This window comes from Convolutriloba macropyga, chromosome 11, assembly GCF_964194025.1.
Source record: "Convolutriloba macropyga chromosome 11, txConMacr16.3, whole genome shotgun sequence".
In the NCBI taxonomy this organism is placed as follows: domain Eukaryota; kingdom Metazoa; phylum Xenacoelomorpha; order Acoela; family Convolutidae; genus Convolutriloba; species Convolutriloba macropyga.
Window position 1 is genome coordinate 45,305,942 of NC_134478.1, and position 19,028 is coordinate 45,324,969.

General features: G+C 34.3%; 1 protein-coding gene across 3 annotated transcripts in view; it reads right to left on the reverse strand.

Moving 5' to 3' along the window:
* Positions 1 to 4,949: 4,949 nt before the first annotated feature.
* The window catches only part of LOC142349214 (uncharacterized), a 29,033-nt gene continuing 14,954 nt past the window's right edge, over positions 4,950 to 19,028 (reverse strand). For all 3 annotated transcript variants that reach the window (XM_075400630.1, XM_075400629.1, XM_075400628.1), the window contains exons 6-9: positions 10,826 to 10,975; positions 10,228 to 10,250; positions 10,109 to 10,163; positions 4,950 to 5,435 (exon numbers count right to left, since the gene is read on the reverse strand). In XM_075400630.1, coding sequence (XP_075256745.1) covers positions 5,082 to 5,435; positions 10,109 to 10,163; positions 10,228 to 10,250; positions 10,826 to 10,975 — 582 coding nt within the window. In that variant the 3' untranslated portion in view covers positions 4,950 to 5,081. The remainder of the gene's footprint in view (positions 5,436 to 10,108; positions 10,164 to 10,227; positions 10,251 to 10,825; positions 10,976 to 19,028) is intronic.

The window sequence follows — 19,028 nt, forward strand, 5'->3', positions numbered from 1 at the left end:
TCGAGGCTACTTTTGCGAATTCGGCAAAATAAATTAGCTGAAAGATTATTATTTTGTGCCGACATAGTACAGGGTAACCCTGAAGTCAACTATCAGGTGTTCATAGGAGCAACATCAAACTCAATTGGTGCACGTTTGCTTTAAAAAATTCTTGAAAAAATAGACGAATAGAAGCGAAGCTAGAATCTTTTGACCACTATGTTTATGTGTTCGATCGCCGAAGACATAGACAGGGTTTTAGCCGGTATCAAAAAAGGAAAGTTAACCCCACAATCTCAATTCGTACCAAATGAAATGGTTGGAAGATCTAAAGATATATTTTACCAGTCAGAACTGTCGATCAATCAGAATTAAGCGGTCGGTTAAACTTTTCATCTCTTCCTTGGCACTAAATCCTTTTCGGCCAATGCCCCTAGAACAGCCCATGAGAGCTATATATTTGCGGTTACTGTAGCTTCAAAGAATAATTTGAATTTCTTTGAATCTGGTTAAACCCGGGTCGCGGTTTTTTGGTGAATTTTCGTAAGAAATGCGGTGAATTTTCGTAAATGCGGTGATTGCGGTGAATGCGGTGAAAAAAATAATTCACCGCTTTTCACCGCATTTCTTACAACAATTCACCGCATAGACTATTATGGCAAATTAATGTAAGAAATGCGGTGAAAGCGGTAAAAAAATAATTCACCGCTATTCGACCCCAGGCCTAGGTGTCAACGCTAATAAGCGTTAAATTATGTGAGATTTTGTTGTGGGTTGAAGTATCCATTTTGTTTTTTAAAAAAATCAGTTGGATGCAGATGAAACTGGAAAGAGTTGAAAGCAGACAAAAGTAGTGAGAATATTAAAAAATTTTAATATTAAACCATTTTTTCTATAAGATGGAGCAAATTATCGACCCCCAACCTAAGTTTTTGAACTCTTGCTGTAATCTACTTTCAAATTATACTTGCAATTTTTCAAAAAAATCAGTTGAATGCAAACGAAATTGGAAAGTGTTGAAAGCAGACAAAAGTAGTGAGAATATCAAAAAATTTTATTTTTAAACCATTTTTCGATATGATGGAGCAAAAAAATCGACCCCCAACCTAAGTAATAATTTCCAAAACATGAATGGGTTTATCAAGATGGAGGGAAGAGGAATTTTTGAAATCATTACTTTATATTGCGAACAGCACCCATATTTTGCTCTTTCGAAAAATGTTTAATTTTTGGTGAAGCAACTAAATCCGACAATTTAACCGCTTTCGTTATTTTTAGGTCAAGTGGAAAAGACCTCGTAACCGAATGGAAAACACTTTACATAGTTGTTTATTATATCATTTTTCGAGATTTTATATCAATTTTGACATTCAGCACAATGTCTGTTTTACGGTCGCATATTGCACGTTTTATTGTTGCATGGGAACCAGCGTTGAAGGCCCTGATGTTTAATATTTATTTACTTATTTGTCGCCTCTACACTACAAATAATAAAAAATATATATGCCTTTGAGAACCAGTTAGGGAGCAGCAAACATTGACCAGAAAGGATCCAAAACATCACACAAGATAAACTATTATAAAAGTTAACTCTAGAAGTTTAGCCAAATTGTAGGCTGGAATGAAAAATCGTGAAATACTTGAACGAAACTTTAAAAAAGACCAAAATAAATTAGCATTAACCGTCTACTGAACAAGTTTTGTTCAGTACACGGTTAATTTTAAGATAGATTTTTACTTTTGTGTTTTGATCTCAACAAGTTCTACTCACACTGATAGGCTTAGAAAAATAAACCAAACATAACGTGAAAAAACTGAAAAATGATAACCTAGAATGAAACATAGGCACTGCGAAACAGGGCCCAAGTTTCATTCCATTGTTTCAGTTTTTATTGTCCTCTGTCGTATATTTTTTCTGACAAACATTTGACATGGAAATCTGACTAGATGAAAAACTTCATTCAAAAACTGTCTGGAACAGGCAACATACATTCTTTCAATCCTAAGATTTCATTTTCCAACTGTTGCAAGGATATGTGAATTCAACCGTCGTTGCAGTTCGGTTGGGTGCCACTCTTCTGCCAATAAAAAATACGAAGCAAAGTGTGTTCTGTGGCGAGCTGCAGCGAGCTGTCAAAAACTGGCAATGATGGTGGTCCAATTGTTGCAGTAATTTTAGTCCAAAGTTAGAAAAACAAAGACATAAGTACATAAACAGTAGACGAGTTTACGGCAATGGTATTTTGTTTAGGATTGGGAAACAGTGGAGCGATTTCATACTACTCCTTAGGCATCCTAAAGAAGCATATCGATCAGTTCTCTGATAATCTGCTTGGAACCCTGTCAAGTTCCTCCAGGAGCTAAATTACATTTTTGTGACATAACAAAAGTTACGCACGCAGTAGCATCTTTTCTACCTCAAAGCAGGAACTTTTTCAAAGTAAAAAGGAACCAATAAATAATCAAAAATGGAACCAATAAATCAATATACTCTGTTATGTGCATAGAATTTCAAAACAAAAGGCAGCAAAAGTCCACCTGTGATTGGTGTCCAAGTGTCTCAAGTATTGCTGGAAGTAATAATAATAATAATAATCATAATCTCAACTATTGCTGGAAGAATTGAGATTCGTATGTATCTGGGTGTCAACATACAATTATAGCGAACAAAAAAATTAGTATTTATTATAAAATCGCGATTAACTGTAAATGTAAGTTGAAAGACACAGTCACGAAAACCATTGCTGTTCAAAGGCTAATGATGTTGACAAGGATTTCATTCAGATGTGAATAATTAGAGTTAAAATTGACATGGTAATGGGTTGCAGCGAGAGCTTTGAGTGTGATGCCAGCACACAAAACTAATCATAACTACATGGCTTTGCCGCATTAGTGGATAGGCCAGTGACTAAAAACTCAAAAGGGAGACGTATAAATCAGCTGCCAGTAATTTTTGCGTCAGAAATAAAACCTGCGTAATCCTTTAATTCAGCGACAAAACTGTTTTGCAGATCGATAATACGGAAAGCGAGAATAGCCGTAGCAGAGTATCTTTTTGATGGAAACACTCTAATGCTGTTTTCTATTGAAAATTAGATTGAATATTGTTCCTTTTTGAAACAGTCTTGTTGCGTAATTTTGTTTAACTGCGTCTTTGAAACGGTAAAATTTTAGGGAAAAAGTCACTGTCTTCAGCGTACTACAATAAATGATCATAGCGATTAACTTATTTTCTGTTATGCTATCCGGATCCTAGTGTTGTCCTATTTGCGATTTGCTAATTGATTAAAAGGCAGTAATTTGCTGGTTTTATCCGAAAAAAATAATATTGTTCAATCATATGGATTAAGTTTTTGAGATTTTTTGTACGGTTTTTTTGTGATTGGTTTTATAATATTGTTTTCTCTCTTTGGCTTTCCCTTTCAGAATTCCAGTTCATTGGATCACGTGAACACCATCCTCGCTAAATGTTTCTTTTTCCAGATGTGGAGCTGTCTTAGCACCGAGTTGGCTCATGTCGAGAAAATCTTTGTGATGTCATTCCTATTCCCCGATTTCAAGCTGCCATGCCACATCGTCAGTTCGAGTTGAGACCATCTTCGTGGTATGTCTTTTTTCCAGGTGTGGAGCTGCCTCATCGTTCGTTCATGCATAGACCATCCTAATGCCGTATTCTTTCTCTTCCAAGCTCAGAAGTGAAATAGAGATCAACAAAAAAAGAGGCAAACTTTTCTATTACAGCTATATGACTTCCCGTCCATCAAAAAGTTTTACTATAATAGAGGGGGTAGTGTCAGTGTGACTAAGATTGAGGTGGGAGGAGGGGAGGCTCTGGGCTGCAATGGGAGCGCTAAACTGCCACTGCTGCTGGCTCAGTATTTTTGGCATATCTTTATGTATAGTAAATTCGGAGTACTTTCACGCTTATTTTTTGATTTTTAATTGTTTAGTACGAAAAGTTGTTCTGTACAGTCCTGTGGCAACCTTTTTTTCATCCCGCGCAGTCAGAATTCTTAGTCTTATAATTCCATTAAATTTATACCACTTTTTAAATATGATCATTGTAATTTTTGATATGATCAAGATAAAAAGCAGTCTAAAAAACAGAATGAAAAGTAATATGATTCACGACGGCTGAAATAAATTGTGAATCAGTTCAGGTTTAGTTCTGGCTGACTGATTTACAACAGCTCTTCGAATGTAGCTATCAATTAAAAAAAACTGATCAGTTCACATCTGCTTTGTGTTAATGTTCGCAAAAACGACATCGTACTGAGTATATATACTCAGCATGATTGCTGTTTTCCGCACACAAGTATTAAGATAAGGAAACAAAAGCGAGTGCGAAAAACGCTGAAACGCTCAAGCTCTGTTATATACGTCGGTAGTTTTCGTATTCTAAGTGTGCGCAAAAAGGTGAGAACTTTTTAATTCTAATCTTTTGATCTCGCCGCAGACTTTAATCCAGTACTTTGATTTGGGGGGGGGGGGATTAGTCGGCAATTTACGTATTGCTACTGTCACTAAAATTTGCATCAATGATTTAGCAAATTTAGTTTCGATTTATTCAAAATTTGTCTGTAATGTTTCCTTTGTCATTGCTTTCAGCAAATGTGGTTTTCAAAACGTAATGAAATCAAAACCCATGTCTTTAGAAGAGGTTTTGTCATTCCTCAGTTCTTTTGCTCAATCAGCTTACTTTGAACTGTTAACAGTAGAATTCCGTTTTTTCAAAGTTATCAGAGCATTTTCAATAACAATTTGAAATTCCATATACGGAAACTTGAAGCCGTGTTCAACAAAGCTACGCACTATTGAACATCCTTATGAAATTTACTTGCTATAAACTGCTCGAATTTTTCAGATATAATGGAAATTCCTTGATAAAGGTCTTCCACATCAATACGGTTTAAGTGCATCCGACCGACCACTTCTCTTGTCAATAAATGAGAATATAGAGATCAAGGCAATCAATATAATGCACGAGTTTAAACGCAGTTGTCAAGAAATCAACTAACACAGTACTTTTAGAAACACCGACACAAATTAAATATATCTAAACCACTTTGAGTCTCATCAGAGATAATGGACGCAAAAATTGATCAACTAAAGAATCGACTAAAGAACGGTTTCTCCTCCAAGATATTTCCGATTGAGCTAGATTTTTTCGGCTCTACCGAAGCGTAATTCTCGCTCACGTTTTTCGCACTATCGGCGTTGCTTTTGTTCAGCTCATCGCTAATCTCAGTTAATGAACGAACTCTTCGCATTCTGCTGGGCAACGTTCTTGTGTAATCGGAAACTCCCCGGCCTTCTAAATTCTGGAAGGCGGCGATGGATTCGTCAAATGATGGTTTGGCTCTATCCAGATCTTCCACCTCTTCAAACAAACTTTGATTGTCGGCTTCAACCTCTTTCTTGTCATCATCGGCAAACCCAGGGTTAGTTCTGCCACCCTGAAGAAAATGAAAATTGCTCCGAACTACAATGGCTAATACGATAGTCGAGATTTTGTCCCTAATCCACCACTAAAACCTGGAATAGGGGACTTTAGAATTTGGAATTTCACGATTATCCATCATCAAAATTTTGCATATAGTTGAAGATTATGGGAACTCGACTTAAGTCTTTTTAATTTGCGATTATTCATTTCTAATTCCACCAGCAGTCCAAGCCAGACCAGCCTCAACGGGCAAGAGGGGAATCGGGAGCGAGTAAATGGTGTTGTCGAAAAAATAAAAATTAAAAATCAGAAAGTGCTATTTGAATACATCTAGCAGTTTCAATGGAATTTTTTACTGTGCAGTTCTTACTCGTGAAACAACTAACCATTTACTCCAAAAATTTCAAACAACACTAGTTTTACGTTGCTGTTTCTAGTAATGTTTTCTGGAAACGTTGTTTGTCCTCTGCAATATGAAGCAGACCGACCTCCAATTGATCAGCCCGGGTTGGCCCATCTTAGATACCATACTTAAGATCATTTATGGTTCCATCCACGGAGGGCCAAATTTTCGTGTATGATCTTACCATGGTATCCAAGATACCATAAATGGTCGGGTGTATGGTATCTAAGATCACCATTAATGGCAACTCTATGGTATCCAATATGGCCATAAATGGAATGTGTATGGCATCTAAGAAAACCATTTATGGAAGGTTCATGGTATTCAAGAAAGCCATTAATGGTCGGTTTACGGTTTTTAAGAAAAGCATTTATGGTGGTTCTATGGTTAATAGGAAACGAAAATTGCCGGAGAAGGGTACTAAAAAATAACTGGCAAGACTTTTGTATGAAAACAGTATAAGGCTAACAGCAGAAATCAGCCACGTCAAAAAGCATGAATTGAAGCAGCTAAGAATATTTAATCAGTTTGTATCCTAATCAAGACTTTTCATTGAAAAAAAACTGATCTCGTAGAATTCTCTTCCGTCGTGCCATAATAACTTTATTTCCAAGGTAAAAAATTTAAAATAATCATAGTTTTTTCATGCAAATGTTATCAAAAAGACTGAACAAAATAGGCATGCTCATCTTACATTGTCGTTGTGATCCTGATATCCTGAGTTTTTGAAAAAAAACTGTGCACCCAATCTAAATACCGGAAAAAGTTCATCAAGATAACACCAAAAAAACTGCTTCAGAAGAAAGAACTTCACTGGTAATTAGAACTCTATTAACATTCACCTCTATAAACGGTCTTTGTTACTGAAAACCTTTTATAGGTATCATATATACCGATCAAAACCTTAATTTCAACACAAAAGGGTGACAAGAATATGCAAGTAGTTGGATTTTATGCAAGATATAGAAAAAAATATATTTTATTACAAGTTTTGTAAAGAGCTAAAGATGTTTTGACCTTTTGAGTTGAAATTAATGTTAACGCAAAAAATCAAATTATCTAATAATCTTTTCCGCCCAAAAGAGTCATTATGACTCACGCATATAGCTTGTATGTTTGAAAACTAGTTTATTTTCTCTCTACAGGTGCATTCTCTGAGAGCAGCGTATTTTTTTTATTGAAGGAAACATTTTGACGGCTGTATTTTCATACCAGCAAAAATTAGCTTATTCGAAAATTAATTTTTCTCGGGTTGCTTGTCCCGTTGTGTTCCAATTTATCGATCTTCATAAAAGCAATTCTGTAATGTCAATATTGAACATGCTTTGGAAGCATGTAAAAAGAATTCCCCAGCAAAGAAATTACAACCTTTATAGAAACAGTTATTCTTGCAACCAATTTTAGTGGGGGGGGGCGAATTATGCTTTCAAATAGGTTTTTTTGTTCAGTCAATTTTCGCCGATCGCTACATTCATCGTAGAGGGTTGTGAGTGGTATCATTAGAAAGCCTGTCCAGTGTAGAAAATATAACGAAAAAGATTTTTTTTTAATTTTGTTTTTCCACGGAGTTAACAGGGTTTAAAGTTTTGTGAAAAATTGTTCACGATTTTTGTTATTAGTGTTCCATTTTCCGCATATTTGCCATTTTTGAAAATTTTTCTAACAGATTAAGTTAAAACTGGTAACGAGAGTCGGTAGCGGTAGTGTCAGTTTTACATCTAAAAACAGAGGAGTCTTGCTGAACTGTTTGTCTATAATATAAAATTCAGCTATTTTTCAAAATTCGGCAGTTTTTTCATCATAAATGGCGTGAAATAAGCTTCTTAAGCCCACTATGGTTAAATTCGCCGGATAAAAACACGTAAAAATTGCTGACAAAACCTTTGATTACTCCAAATAAGACTAATTTAGGAGAGTGCTTCCTTTGATACTGTTCTTAAATTAAAAGTTTGTCGGTTTTTTGTTATTTAACTCTATAATGAGGAATAATGCATCATTTAGTTTTGATATATTGATTATTCAAAACAATTACAAATTTTAATATACAGATTATTCAGAACAATTACGTGCTTTTACGGGACGGACGGCAATAGCAACTCAAATTAGGTCTAATCATTGTTTTTTAAGGTTAAAAAATTTCGGATTAAAATCAGTCAATGATTTATTTTATTTTTTCTGCTGCTTTTTTCGCGTTTTTACCTGAATTACAGAAAAAAAACCGTTTAAATCAAAGCTTACAAATGAGAGTCCAATTTGTTTTTGTAGGCGTTTCATTTAGTCGAAAAATAATGGTCATTTTGTCTTAAGATACAAATTTTTCAAAATAAACAAGAGCTTTTTAAAATTTGCACTATTTCCTCTTTTTTGGTCAACACGTACCTCTCGATAAAAAAATACAGGCCATATTGTCTTTCTAATAGAATAAAATTTATTATCTATGGTTAATTGACGTTTAAAGTAATGGTTCTTCTGCCTATATTCTTAGAGTCTTCAAAAGAATTTGAGTTTTGGCCGTTTTTCAATCTTTGAGACTCTTTTTCTTGTCTTTTCACGATATTGGCAGGTGAGATATGACGTTATTGGCGCCTAAAATAAAGCACTATTGCACTATCAGTTTTTCATCGAATAGATTGTTGTTTTAACTGCTTCAACAGCGTCCTCTAAGAATTTTTTGTCAATTTTTGTTTTTATCTTTTGTCGGTCTTACTGTAGCCATATGAAAAATTCCGGATATTTGAAGCTCTGAGCAAATTAGAAAATAGATAAAAATAGAACCTATTTACTGATTTCAGTTGATAGCAAACGTTTTTCATGACTTTGAAATCAAATGATTTAAGAATTATGTAGATGTATATTTGAAATTTCCATTTTGCTGTTACTTTTTCTCTGCTTTTTGCCTAGTTCCATTAATAACAGATCGCATATCAAATTACTGGTTAGAAAAAACGAGATGGAACAAATCTGAGGACTTAAGTGCCTTGCTTGGTGTCCGAACAGCTTCGAACCCGGTTATATGCAAAATTTTTATTTTTGTTTTTTATATTAATTTTATTTTTTGTCCATTGACTGAAGAATGACCAATGACAATTGATTTTTTTTTAAAAAGAAGCTACTTAGGGACTTCATTTGATATCTATTGTTTTAATGAGTTTGAAAATAAATTGTTTTCGGAAAAAGAAAAGTTTCTTAACTTTTCCACTTTTGTTCTTTTAAATACTTCATTTTACCTAGTCGGATAATTAGTCAAATATCTCATTATTGGTGTTCATTAGAAGTTTAATTAATTATATTTTTTATCTGAATAGATAATGGTTTTAAAGCTTTCGACCCCGTTATCTTGCAAAATTTTTTCTTCTGAATTTGTTGCTTGTTTTTGTAATCGCACGACACTTTTTGAATAATGACAGTTCCCAATATATTTATACTGTAGAATTATTTAACCATAACCATCTCAATTGATTTCTAAAGGTCTTCATAATTTAAAATTTTTTGTTTAACCGCTGAATTTGTTTGTTTTTGTAGAAGTCCAACACATTCTAGATAATGAAAGTTCTCATGATTTAAAGTATGAAGGAACATTAACCTATTTAAAGATTTCAAATGATATCTAATGGTTTTCATTAAAAACTATTTGTTTTCAAAAACGTATTTTTTTAACTTCCCTTTTGTTCCTTTTCGTCTTCTTGTTACGAAGTCTCATTAGGCACTGGTTCCATGTTTTTCTAGTGATGTACAATTTAATTTGTTTAGTTTAGGCTATAATTGACTCTGTTTAGTTTAGGTTGTTTTGACTTTGTTAGGATATAATTTTTTTTAAAGAAAAAGACATTGAGTTTGGAATGTAAATTTTTGTTGGTGTTATTTGATTTTTTGTTTGTCTTGTCTCGTAGTCTTAATAATGGCAGTTCTCATCGGCCCACCGATTTAGCTTTAAATAACTTTATAGGTGAATCGAGTTGGAAGGATTTTTTCATTCACACGCCAATTATTTTTGACCAGCATTTGAATTTTTAAAAGTTTTCTCTCTCTTCCTCATTTGGTAGACAATGAAGCGAAAAATTTGGATTAGCAGGGTCGGAACATCATGTGCGAGCGCGCATTACCGAGCCTCCTTGTTTTCGATCAGTGCGTAAACCGTTTGCATCAAAATTGCAAGCAGCTACCGAAAACAGTTTACCAAAAACAGCTACGATATTAAAAAATTAACTCTGAAGGATTTTCTAACCAAACTGTGGCAATTATAACCAGTTTATCGTTAGCAAACTGTGCCGATTTATCGTTACCTTTAAGCTTTCCGATGCACCCACAACCTTTATCAAATTCTGAAGAGATGATGATCTAAAATGTAAGTCAGTGTAAGTCAAGTTAGACCAATTAATTTATGATAATGAGTAATGCTTACTTTCTCACAATTTGCGCTCCTTTCTGAAACATATTCAATGATGATAATAATTAAGCAAACACACGAAAGACAGTCGATCTGTTATTGTTTCTGTTATTTGTCGACAAATTTAGCCCTACGGGTTGATTTTTTCATCTTTCATCCAAAGCTAACTTTTTATCCCACTGTTAAATGGCTTGGAAGCTTAGAGTCAAGCCGTTTATTATGAAACTTAAACTAAAAAACCCCAAGTGGTCGAAATGAGCAAAACTCCTGGAGATTGATATGAGTAAATACCAACTGGTGAACTCTTGTGATACGGGCAAGATTAGCTTCAAATAAGTTGTACGTCTGCCTCTTGCCTGAAACTGTTTTATTTTTTCAAAATTTGATAATTTTTTGGGCACAAGGCGGGTTGTGGTCTTTACGTGCTGTGCACTCACATTACCAATCCTCCTCGTTGATTCTTTGTCTAACTTCCGCCTGATTTCTTATTATATTTTTTCTGTGCTCAGGATCTTATAGTGTTGCTGAAATCCCAAATTTTGAAATATCATGAAATAATTTTGAGATATTTTCAAACATTTTCTTGACTGTTTTCATAAAAAGTTGAGCTTACCAATTGTTCCTCCTCGAGAGGGGGTAATGCTGCCTCGTGAATTAAACTTTTCTCGTACAAGGTCAGTTTCCTCGATCTGGGAAAGGATCCAGTTCTTTGGAAGTCCACTTTCCGGTTCGAGTATCCATTGATGATATCTGCATTCACGTCCTGAGAAAAACAACTTTCTAAAAGTTTTTTAAACAGACATATATTTTGACGTCATGTAAAAGCAAAAATTCAAATCCAATGGAAACCAACCTTCAAAATTATCATCAAATAATTTAAACTTAAGCAATTTTTTGAAGAGTTCTCAAGAAAAAACATTTATAATCCAACTAATCTCCAGATCATTACATTCAGCTCTAGTATTAATACCTGAACCATGTCAACTCTCGAGGAACGCAGTTTCATGATGCTAAATATGGAAGAATTGAACAAAATTTACGTTGAAATTTCAACAATATTATCAGAATACATAATTTCATTCAAAATTTTGTTGCAAAACTTGCGAACAGCTTCACAGCAATCTCGCCAGGAATTTATAAGAAGCAATTTTCAGAAGAGAACGCATCACTTCAAACTGACTACAGAGAACAAGTAAGATCGTTCCAAAAAATGGAACTAAAAGAGCCCAAACAAAAATTTGTTAATTGGAAGCAGCTTAACAGGAAAACAAGGGCCTCACTCCCCATTGCTATTGCCATACATCCATTCAGGGGTACAAAAAATTAAAGAAGTGCAATATAACGAGAAAAATGAAACTTAAAACGTACCAAAAGGTATAAAAGCATCATAGTAAAAACACCGCAACAAAATTTGGAGAACGTTTGAAGCTCACTGACTTATATAATCAGAAATTTAATGCACATTCATTTGTTTTTTGAGATACACCTGTTGTAAAATAATGGTCAACACATAAAAAAATAAGTTCAAAGATGAATTAATCGCACATTTTAATGAAAAGTTTGATAACAGTAATTAGTAATAAATTGGGCCACTAAAAGGCAATGTTAGACACGCTGCTATAGATTCTGGTTTCAATTAATGCTATAGTCAATTTTACATAGACAATGGACACTTTATTAAACAACACGGGACTCCGTCGCTGAAAAATAGCTGTTATCACACCTCCTATAATCATCAAAAATGACTCATAGCCCGAACTCAATCTTCAGTCACAGCTGCCATTAATAAACCACCCCGGGCCGAGGTGTCACCGCCATTCACCGCAAAATTATGTAAGATAAGCGGTGAATGCGGAAAATTTTGTAAGATAAGCGGTGAATGCGGTGAAATTACATAAATCAGGCGGTGAATGCGGTGAAAAAAACCTTAATCGCCTGGTAGCGGGGAAATTACATAATTTTACCGCTGAATTTAGCGGTGAAATTATATAAATTCACCGCCTTGAATCAAAGTGTCCAAATTATGTAAGATAAGCGGTGAATGCGGTGAAATTACATATATTCAACGCTTAATTTAATGGTGAACTTACAGGAATTCAATGCTTGGAAAAAAGTGTTGAAATTTTGCGAGAACAACAGTGAATGCGGTGAAATTACATAAATTCACCGCTTTCTTTAGTGGTGAAATTACACCAACTCAATCACCGCCTGGAAAAAAGTGTTAAAATTGTGTTAAAACAGCCTTAATTGCGGTGAAATTATACAAATTCACCGCTTAACTTAGCAGTGAAATTACATATTTAGCGGTGAAATTACATATTTTAGCGGTGAATTGTGGTGAATTTTTGTAAGATCACCACTTACTCTAGCGGTGATCTTACATAGTTTCACCGCTTTCACCGCAAATTTATGTACAAAATTTGCGGTGAAAAAACTAACTTTTCACCGCTTATCTTACATATTTTCCCGAATTTTCCTCGACCCGGGACCCTAGGCCTACTTATAAAGCTCCATCATGCAAACAGGTATCAAATTTCCCATAGAGCTGGGCGTTTTCCTCATGGTAACCAAAACATTCAAAAGTAGAGTTTCGCGAGGTATTACAATATCTATAAACCTGCATACAATTTTTTTTGGTTAAAAGTGATTAACTTACTGAATTTTTTGGATACAGGATGCAACCCAGATAATTTGATTTTTAAAATAAAATCTGCTTTTCTTTTCATCTAAAATGATTGAAGTCAATGTCTTGGTTCAAACAAGATCATTTTTTTGTCTTTCTCCTATTGTTAGGCCCAAGATTTCTTGCAAAAATAATAGAAAAATTGATAAACCACAAAACTTTGCTTCAACATTTGAAGGCTCAAAAGTTTCTTAGAAAACAAAAAGTATAAATCAATAAAATGCTAGCTCACCTCTACTTATTTTTATGGCTTGCTGATACAATGATAACTTCCAATAAATTATTTAAATGTTGGGACATTGAACGAAACCCCGGTTCTGTCCTATCTTTCAAGATTGGTGAGAAAATCTAGGAACGGAAAATGAATAAGATAAAGATTTTTCATTGAAACTGCATAAGTCTTACTAAAAGATACCTAAAAGAGCGAACTGCTAATAAAATCTAAGGTTTCATTGAAACTAGAGGCATTGAAAACAAACAAATATGATAAAATGATAAAATAGAGAGAATTGTTGATTTTAATACCAAAAATGTTTAAGCCCAATTTAGGAAGCGATCCTAATGAATTATCCGATGTCTTTAAATGCTCTGGGGAAAACAAAAACAATCAAAGAACGACCGCGGCTGAAGGAAACCATCAAAATGAAAGCATGTTATTCACCAAACAGTTTTTTTTAATTGTGGTGAATTTTTGTGAACAGCTTCACAGCAATCTTGTAAGGGATTTATAAAAAGCAATGTTCAGAAGAGAACGCATCACTTCAAGCTGACTACAGTGAACAAGTAGGATCGTTCCCAAAAATGGAACTAAAAGAGCCCAAACAAAAATTTGTTAATTGGAAGCAGCATAACAGGAAAACAAGAGCCTCACTCCCCATTGCTATTGCCATACATCGAAAAAGGGGTACAAAAAATTAAAGAAGTGCAATATTAAGAGGAAAAGAAACTTAAAACGTACCAAAAGGTATAAAGGCATCATAGTAAAAACACCGCAACAAATTTTGGAAAAGGTTTGAAGCTCACTGACTTATATAATCAGAATTTTAATGCACATTCATTTTTTTTTGAGATACACCTGTTGTAAAATAATGGTCAATACATAAAACAAGAGTTCAAAGATGAATTAACCGCACATCTTAATGAAAAGTTTGATAACAGTATTTAGTAATAAATTGGGCCACTGAAAGGCAATGTTAGACACGCTGCTATAGATTCTGGTTTCAATTAATGCTATAGTTTATTTTACATAGACAATGAACACTTTAATAAACAACACGGGACTCCGTCGCTGACAAAATAGCTGTTATCACACCTCCTATAATCATCAAAAATGACTCATAGCCCGAACTCAATCTTCAGTCACTGCTGCCATGAATAAACCACACCCTAGGCCTACTTATAAAGCTCCATCATGCAAACAGGTATCAAATTTCCCATAGAGCTGGGCGTTTTCCTCATGGTAACCAAAACATTCAAGTGTAGAGTTTCGCGAGGTATTACAATATCTATAAACCTGCATAAATCTTTTTTTGGTTAAAAGTGATTAACTTACTGAATTTTTTGGATGCAGGATGCAACCCAGATAATTTGATTTTTAAAACAAAGTCTGCTTTTCTTTTCTTCTAAAATGATTGAATTCTATGTCTTGGTTCATACGAGACCAGTTTTTCGTCTTTCTCCTATTTTTGGGCCCAAGATTTCTCGCAAAAATAATAGAAAAGTTGGTCAACCACAAAACTTTGCTTCAACATTTGAAGGCTCAAAAGTTTCTCAGAACACAAAAAGTATAAATCAATAAAATGCTAGCTCACCTCTACTTATTTTTATGGCTTGCTGATACAATGATAACTTCCATTAAATTATTGAAATGTTGGGACATTGAACGAAACCCCGGTTCTGTCCTATCTTTCAAGATTGGTAAGAAAATCTAGGAACGGAAAATGAATAAGATAAAGATTTTTCATTGAAACTGCATAAGTCTTACTAAAAGATACCTAAAAGAGCGAAATGCTAATGAATTCTAAGGTTTCATTGAAACTACAGGCATTGAAAACAAACAAATATGATAAAATGATAAAATAGAGAGAATTGTTGATTTTAATACCAAAAATGTTTAAACCCATTTTAAGAAGCGATCCTGATAAATTATCCGATGTCTTTAAAAGCTCTGGGTAAAACAAAAACAACCAAAGAACAACCGCGGCTCAAGGAAACCATCAAATTGAATGCATGTTACTCACCAAACAGTTTTTTTAATTGTGGTGAATTCTTGTGAACAGCTTCACAGCAATCTTGTAAGGGATTTATAAAAAGCAATGTTCAGAAGAGAAGGCATCACTTCAAGCTGACTACAGTGAACAAGTAAGATCGTTCCCAAAAATGGAACTAAAAGAGCCCAAACAAAAGTTTGTTAATTGGAAGCAGCATAACAGGAAAACAAGAGCCTCACTCCCCATTGCTATTGCCATACATCGATAAAGGGGTACAAAAAATTAAAGAAGTGCAATAATAGGAGAAAAAGAAACTTAACACGTACCAAAAGATATAAAAGCATCATAGTAAAAAACACCGCGACAAATTTTGGAGAACGTTTGAAGCTCACTGACTTATATAATCAGAAATTTAATGCACATTCATTTGTTTTTTGAGATACACCTTTTGTAAAATAATGGTCAATACATAAAAAACAAGTTCAAAGATGAATTAATCGCACATCTTAATGAAAAGTTTGATAACAGTAATTAGTAATAAATTGGTCAACTAAAAGGCAATGTTAGACATGCTGCTATAGATTCTGGTTTCAATTAATGCTATAGTTAATTTTACATAGACAATGGACACTTTAATAAACAACACGGGACTCCGTCGCTTAAAAAATAGCTGTTATCACACCTCCTATAATCATCAAAAATGACTCATAGCCCGAACTCAATCTTCAGTCACAGCTGCCATTAATAAACCACCCCGGGCCGAGGTGTCACCGCCATTCACCGCAAAATTATGTAAGATAAGCGGTGAATGCGGAAAATTTTGTAAGATAAGCGGTGAATGCGGTGAAATTACATAAGTCAGGCGGTGAATGCGGTGAAAAAAACCTTAATCGCCTGGTAGCCGTGAAATTACATAATTTTACCGTTGAATTTAGCGGTGAAATTATATACATTCACCGCCTTGAATCAAAGTGTCCAAATTATGTAAGATAAGCGGTGAAAGCGGTGAAATTACATATATTCAACGCTTAATTTAGTGGTGAACTTACATGAATTCACCGCTTGGAAAAAACTGTTGAAACTTTGCGAGAACAACAGTGAATGCGGTGAAATTACATAAATTCACCGCTTAAATTAATGGTGAACTTACATAAATTCACCGCTTAGAAAAAAGTGTTAAATTTTTGCGAGAACAGCAGTGAAAGCGGTGAAATTACATGAAATCACCGCTTTCTTTAGTGGTGAAATTACACCAACTCGATCACCGCCTGGAAAAAAGTGTTAAAATTTTGTTAAAACAGCCTTAATTGCGGTGAAATTATACAAATTCACCGCTTAACTTAGCGGTGAAATTACATATTTAGCGGTGAAATTACATATTTTAGCGGTGAATTGTGGTGAATTTTTGTAAGATCACCGCCTACTCTAGCGGTGATCTTACATTATTTCACCGCATTCACCGCATTTCACCGCAAAATTCTATACGAAATTTGCGGTGAAAAAACTAACTTTTCACCGCTTATCTTACATATTTTTCCGTTTTTTCCTCGACCCGGGACCCTAGGCCTACTTATAAAACTCCATCATGCAAACAGGTATCAAATTTCACATAGAGCTGGGCGTTTTCCTCATGGTAACCAAAACTTTCAAGTTTAGAGTTTCCCGAGGTATTACAATATCTATGAACCTTCATAAAATTTTTTTTGGTCAAAAAGGATTAACTTACTGAATTTTTTGGATGCAGGATGCAACCCAGATAATTTGATAATTTCAAAATAAAGTCTGCTTTTCTTTTCTTCTAAAATGATTGAATTCTATGTCTTGGTTCAAACATGATCAGCTTTTCGTCTTTCTTCTATTGTTGGGCCCAAGATTTCTTGCAAAAGTAATAGAAAAATTGGTAAACCACAAACCTTTGCTTCAACATTTGCTCACCTCTACTTATTTTTATGGCTTGCTGATACAATGATAACTTCCATTAAATTATTTAAATGTTGGGACATTGAACGAAACACCGGTTCTGTCCTATCTTTCAAGATTGGTGAGAATATCTAGGAAAGGAAAATGAATAAGATAAAGATTTATCATTGAAACTGCATAAGTCTTACTAAAAGATACCTAAAAGAGCGAACTGCTAATAAAATCTAAGGTTTCATTGAAACTAGAGGCATTGAAAACAAACAAATATGATAAAATGATAAAATAGAGAGAATTGTTGATTTTAATACCAAAAATGTTTAAGCCCAATTTAAGAAGCGATCCTAATAAATTATCCGATGTCTTTAAAAGCTCTGGGTAAAACAAAAACAACCAAAGAACGACCGCTGGCTCAAGGAAACCATCAAATTGAATGCATGTTATTCACCAAACAGTTTATTTTTTAATCGCCAATAAGAATTCGTCTAAAATGAAAATGTTTCCAGAGCAACTGACAATAGCTGATCGGCAAAACGATTCCGCGATCACAAAATGGAAAGCAATAATTTTTAATTGGCTTTTAAAAAATCAACTATTTCAAACACGGTGATATAAAAAAGCTTCTATTACCTTATGGTTTCAATATCCACAACAAAACTGAAGCCACACAGATTTGTATAAAGAGTTGTACTTCTAACCTTATTGAATATATGGTGACTATAGGTATTAAAAATGAAAATTAAGACCTAAAAAACTTGAAGGAAAAGTTATGCCAGTCTTCACGAGAGATTTTTAACATTTGTTTAAGTTTTTAGTCCATTCATCCAAGAACTGGAGAGAGCATCGAAAATTAGATAATGAAATCCCCAATTCAGCAACAACGAATAGAAAAATAATCACTCTGATATTTTTCCCTGCAGGCTTGAGTCCACAATACATGCACTAATATACCAGGCGAAAGGCAACTCCAACGGCCGTCACCTTGTCCCCCATGGGCTTTCAGGGACGATGGAACAGCCGTTATCAAACATCTCTGATTCATAATAAACAAGAGCTTTGCTAGATCATATTTCCGCAAATGCTCAGAACATCTGAAGTTAACCAAATTCAGACAAAATTTGCTTGAAGAACTGGATAATCGGAGGCCAAAATCAATTATCCCATGTGTATTTAAAGCCAATGAAACTTGAGAAAAAAATTCATGAATTCTTGAACAGAAATGGGTTACTGAGTGGGACGCAAAATGGCTTCAGGAAAAAGCTCTCAACAGTGTGTGCACTATTATGCACAACAGACTTTATAGAATTTCCTTTACGGACAAACACAATTTTCTTTTAGATGCCTTCTCGCATTTTCAGGTGCAAGCTTCTAATTCGGTGACCAGTTTGATTGGATCTCGAATCTTTAATTAAGTGCCATGGAAAAAATCTATTAAATATTGATACACTAACAAGAATTGTGAACAACACTGAGTCCGATGAGCTTCTATTAGATAGAGAACTCTCCAGGGAATAAAGCTTAGATCTTTACTTTTCAATTCTTAATTAAAAAGACATGGGACAAAACCTTGAAAAACATCCAGTAGAAGAATCTAGTATGAGAACGACACAATGATACTTACAACTTGAACAGAAAAAGCAAAAAAAGTACAAAGATCTCGATCAAAATACTCATCTGCTGTCAAAATTTTATCTCATTTGAAGCTACAATTGAATCACTCAAACACAGTGCTCGTTTTTTTGGACAACAAAGACCAGCAAAAGATGGTGGTTCAGTAAATTTTGGCTTCAAAGTCATCCAAGATTCAACCCTTGGAAATAACTAAGGGTCTACTTAGATAAAACTTATATTTCCAAGACCAAGCAAAACCTCTGCGTAAAAAAATGGCGTGTGGGATAAAAACCTCATATGCACTTCCAAAATGACGTCCCAATATCACGAATGAAAACAGTTCTAAAGACTTGGTCTTGATCTGTTCACAGTATTCTTCACTGTTAGATCACTCG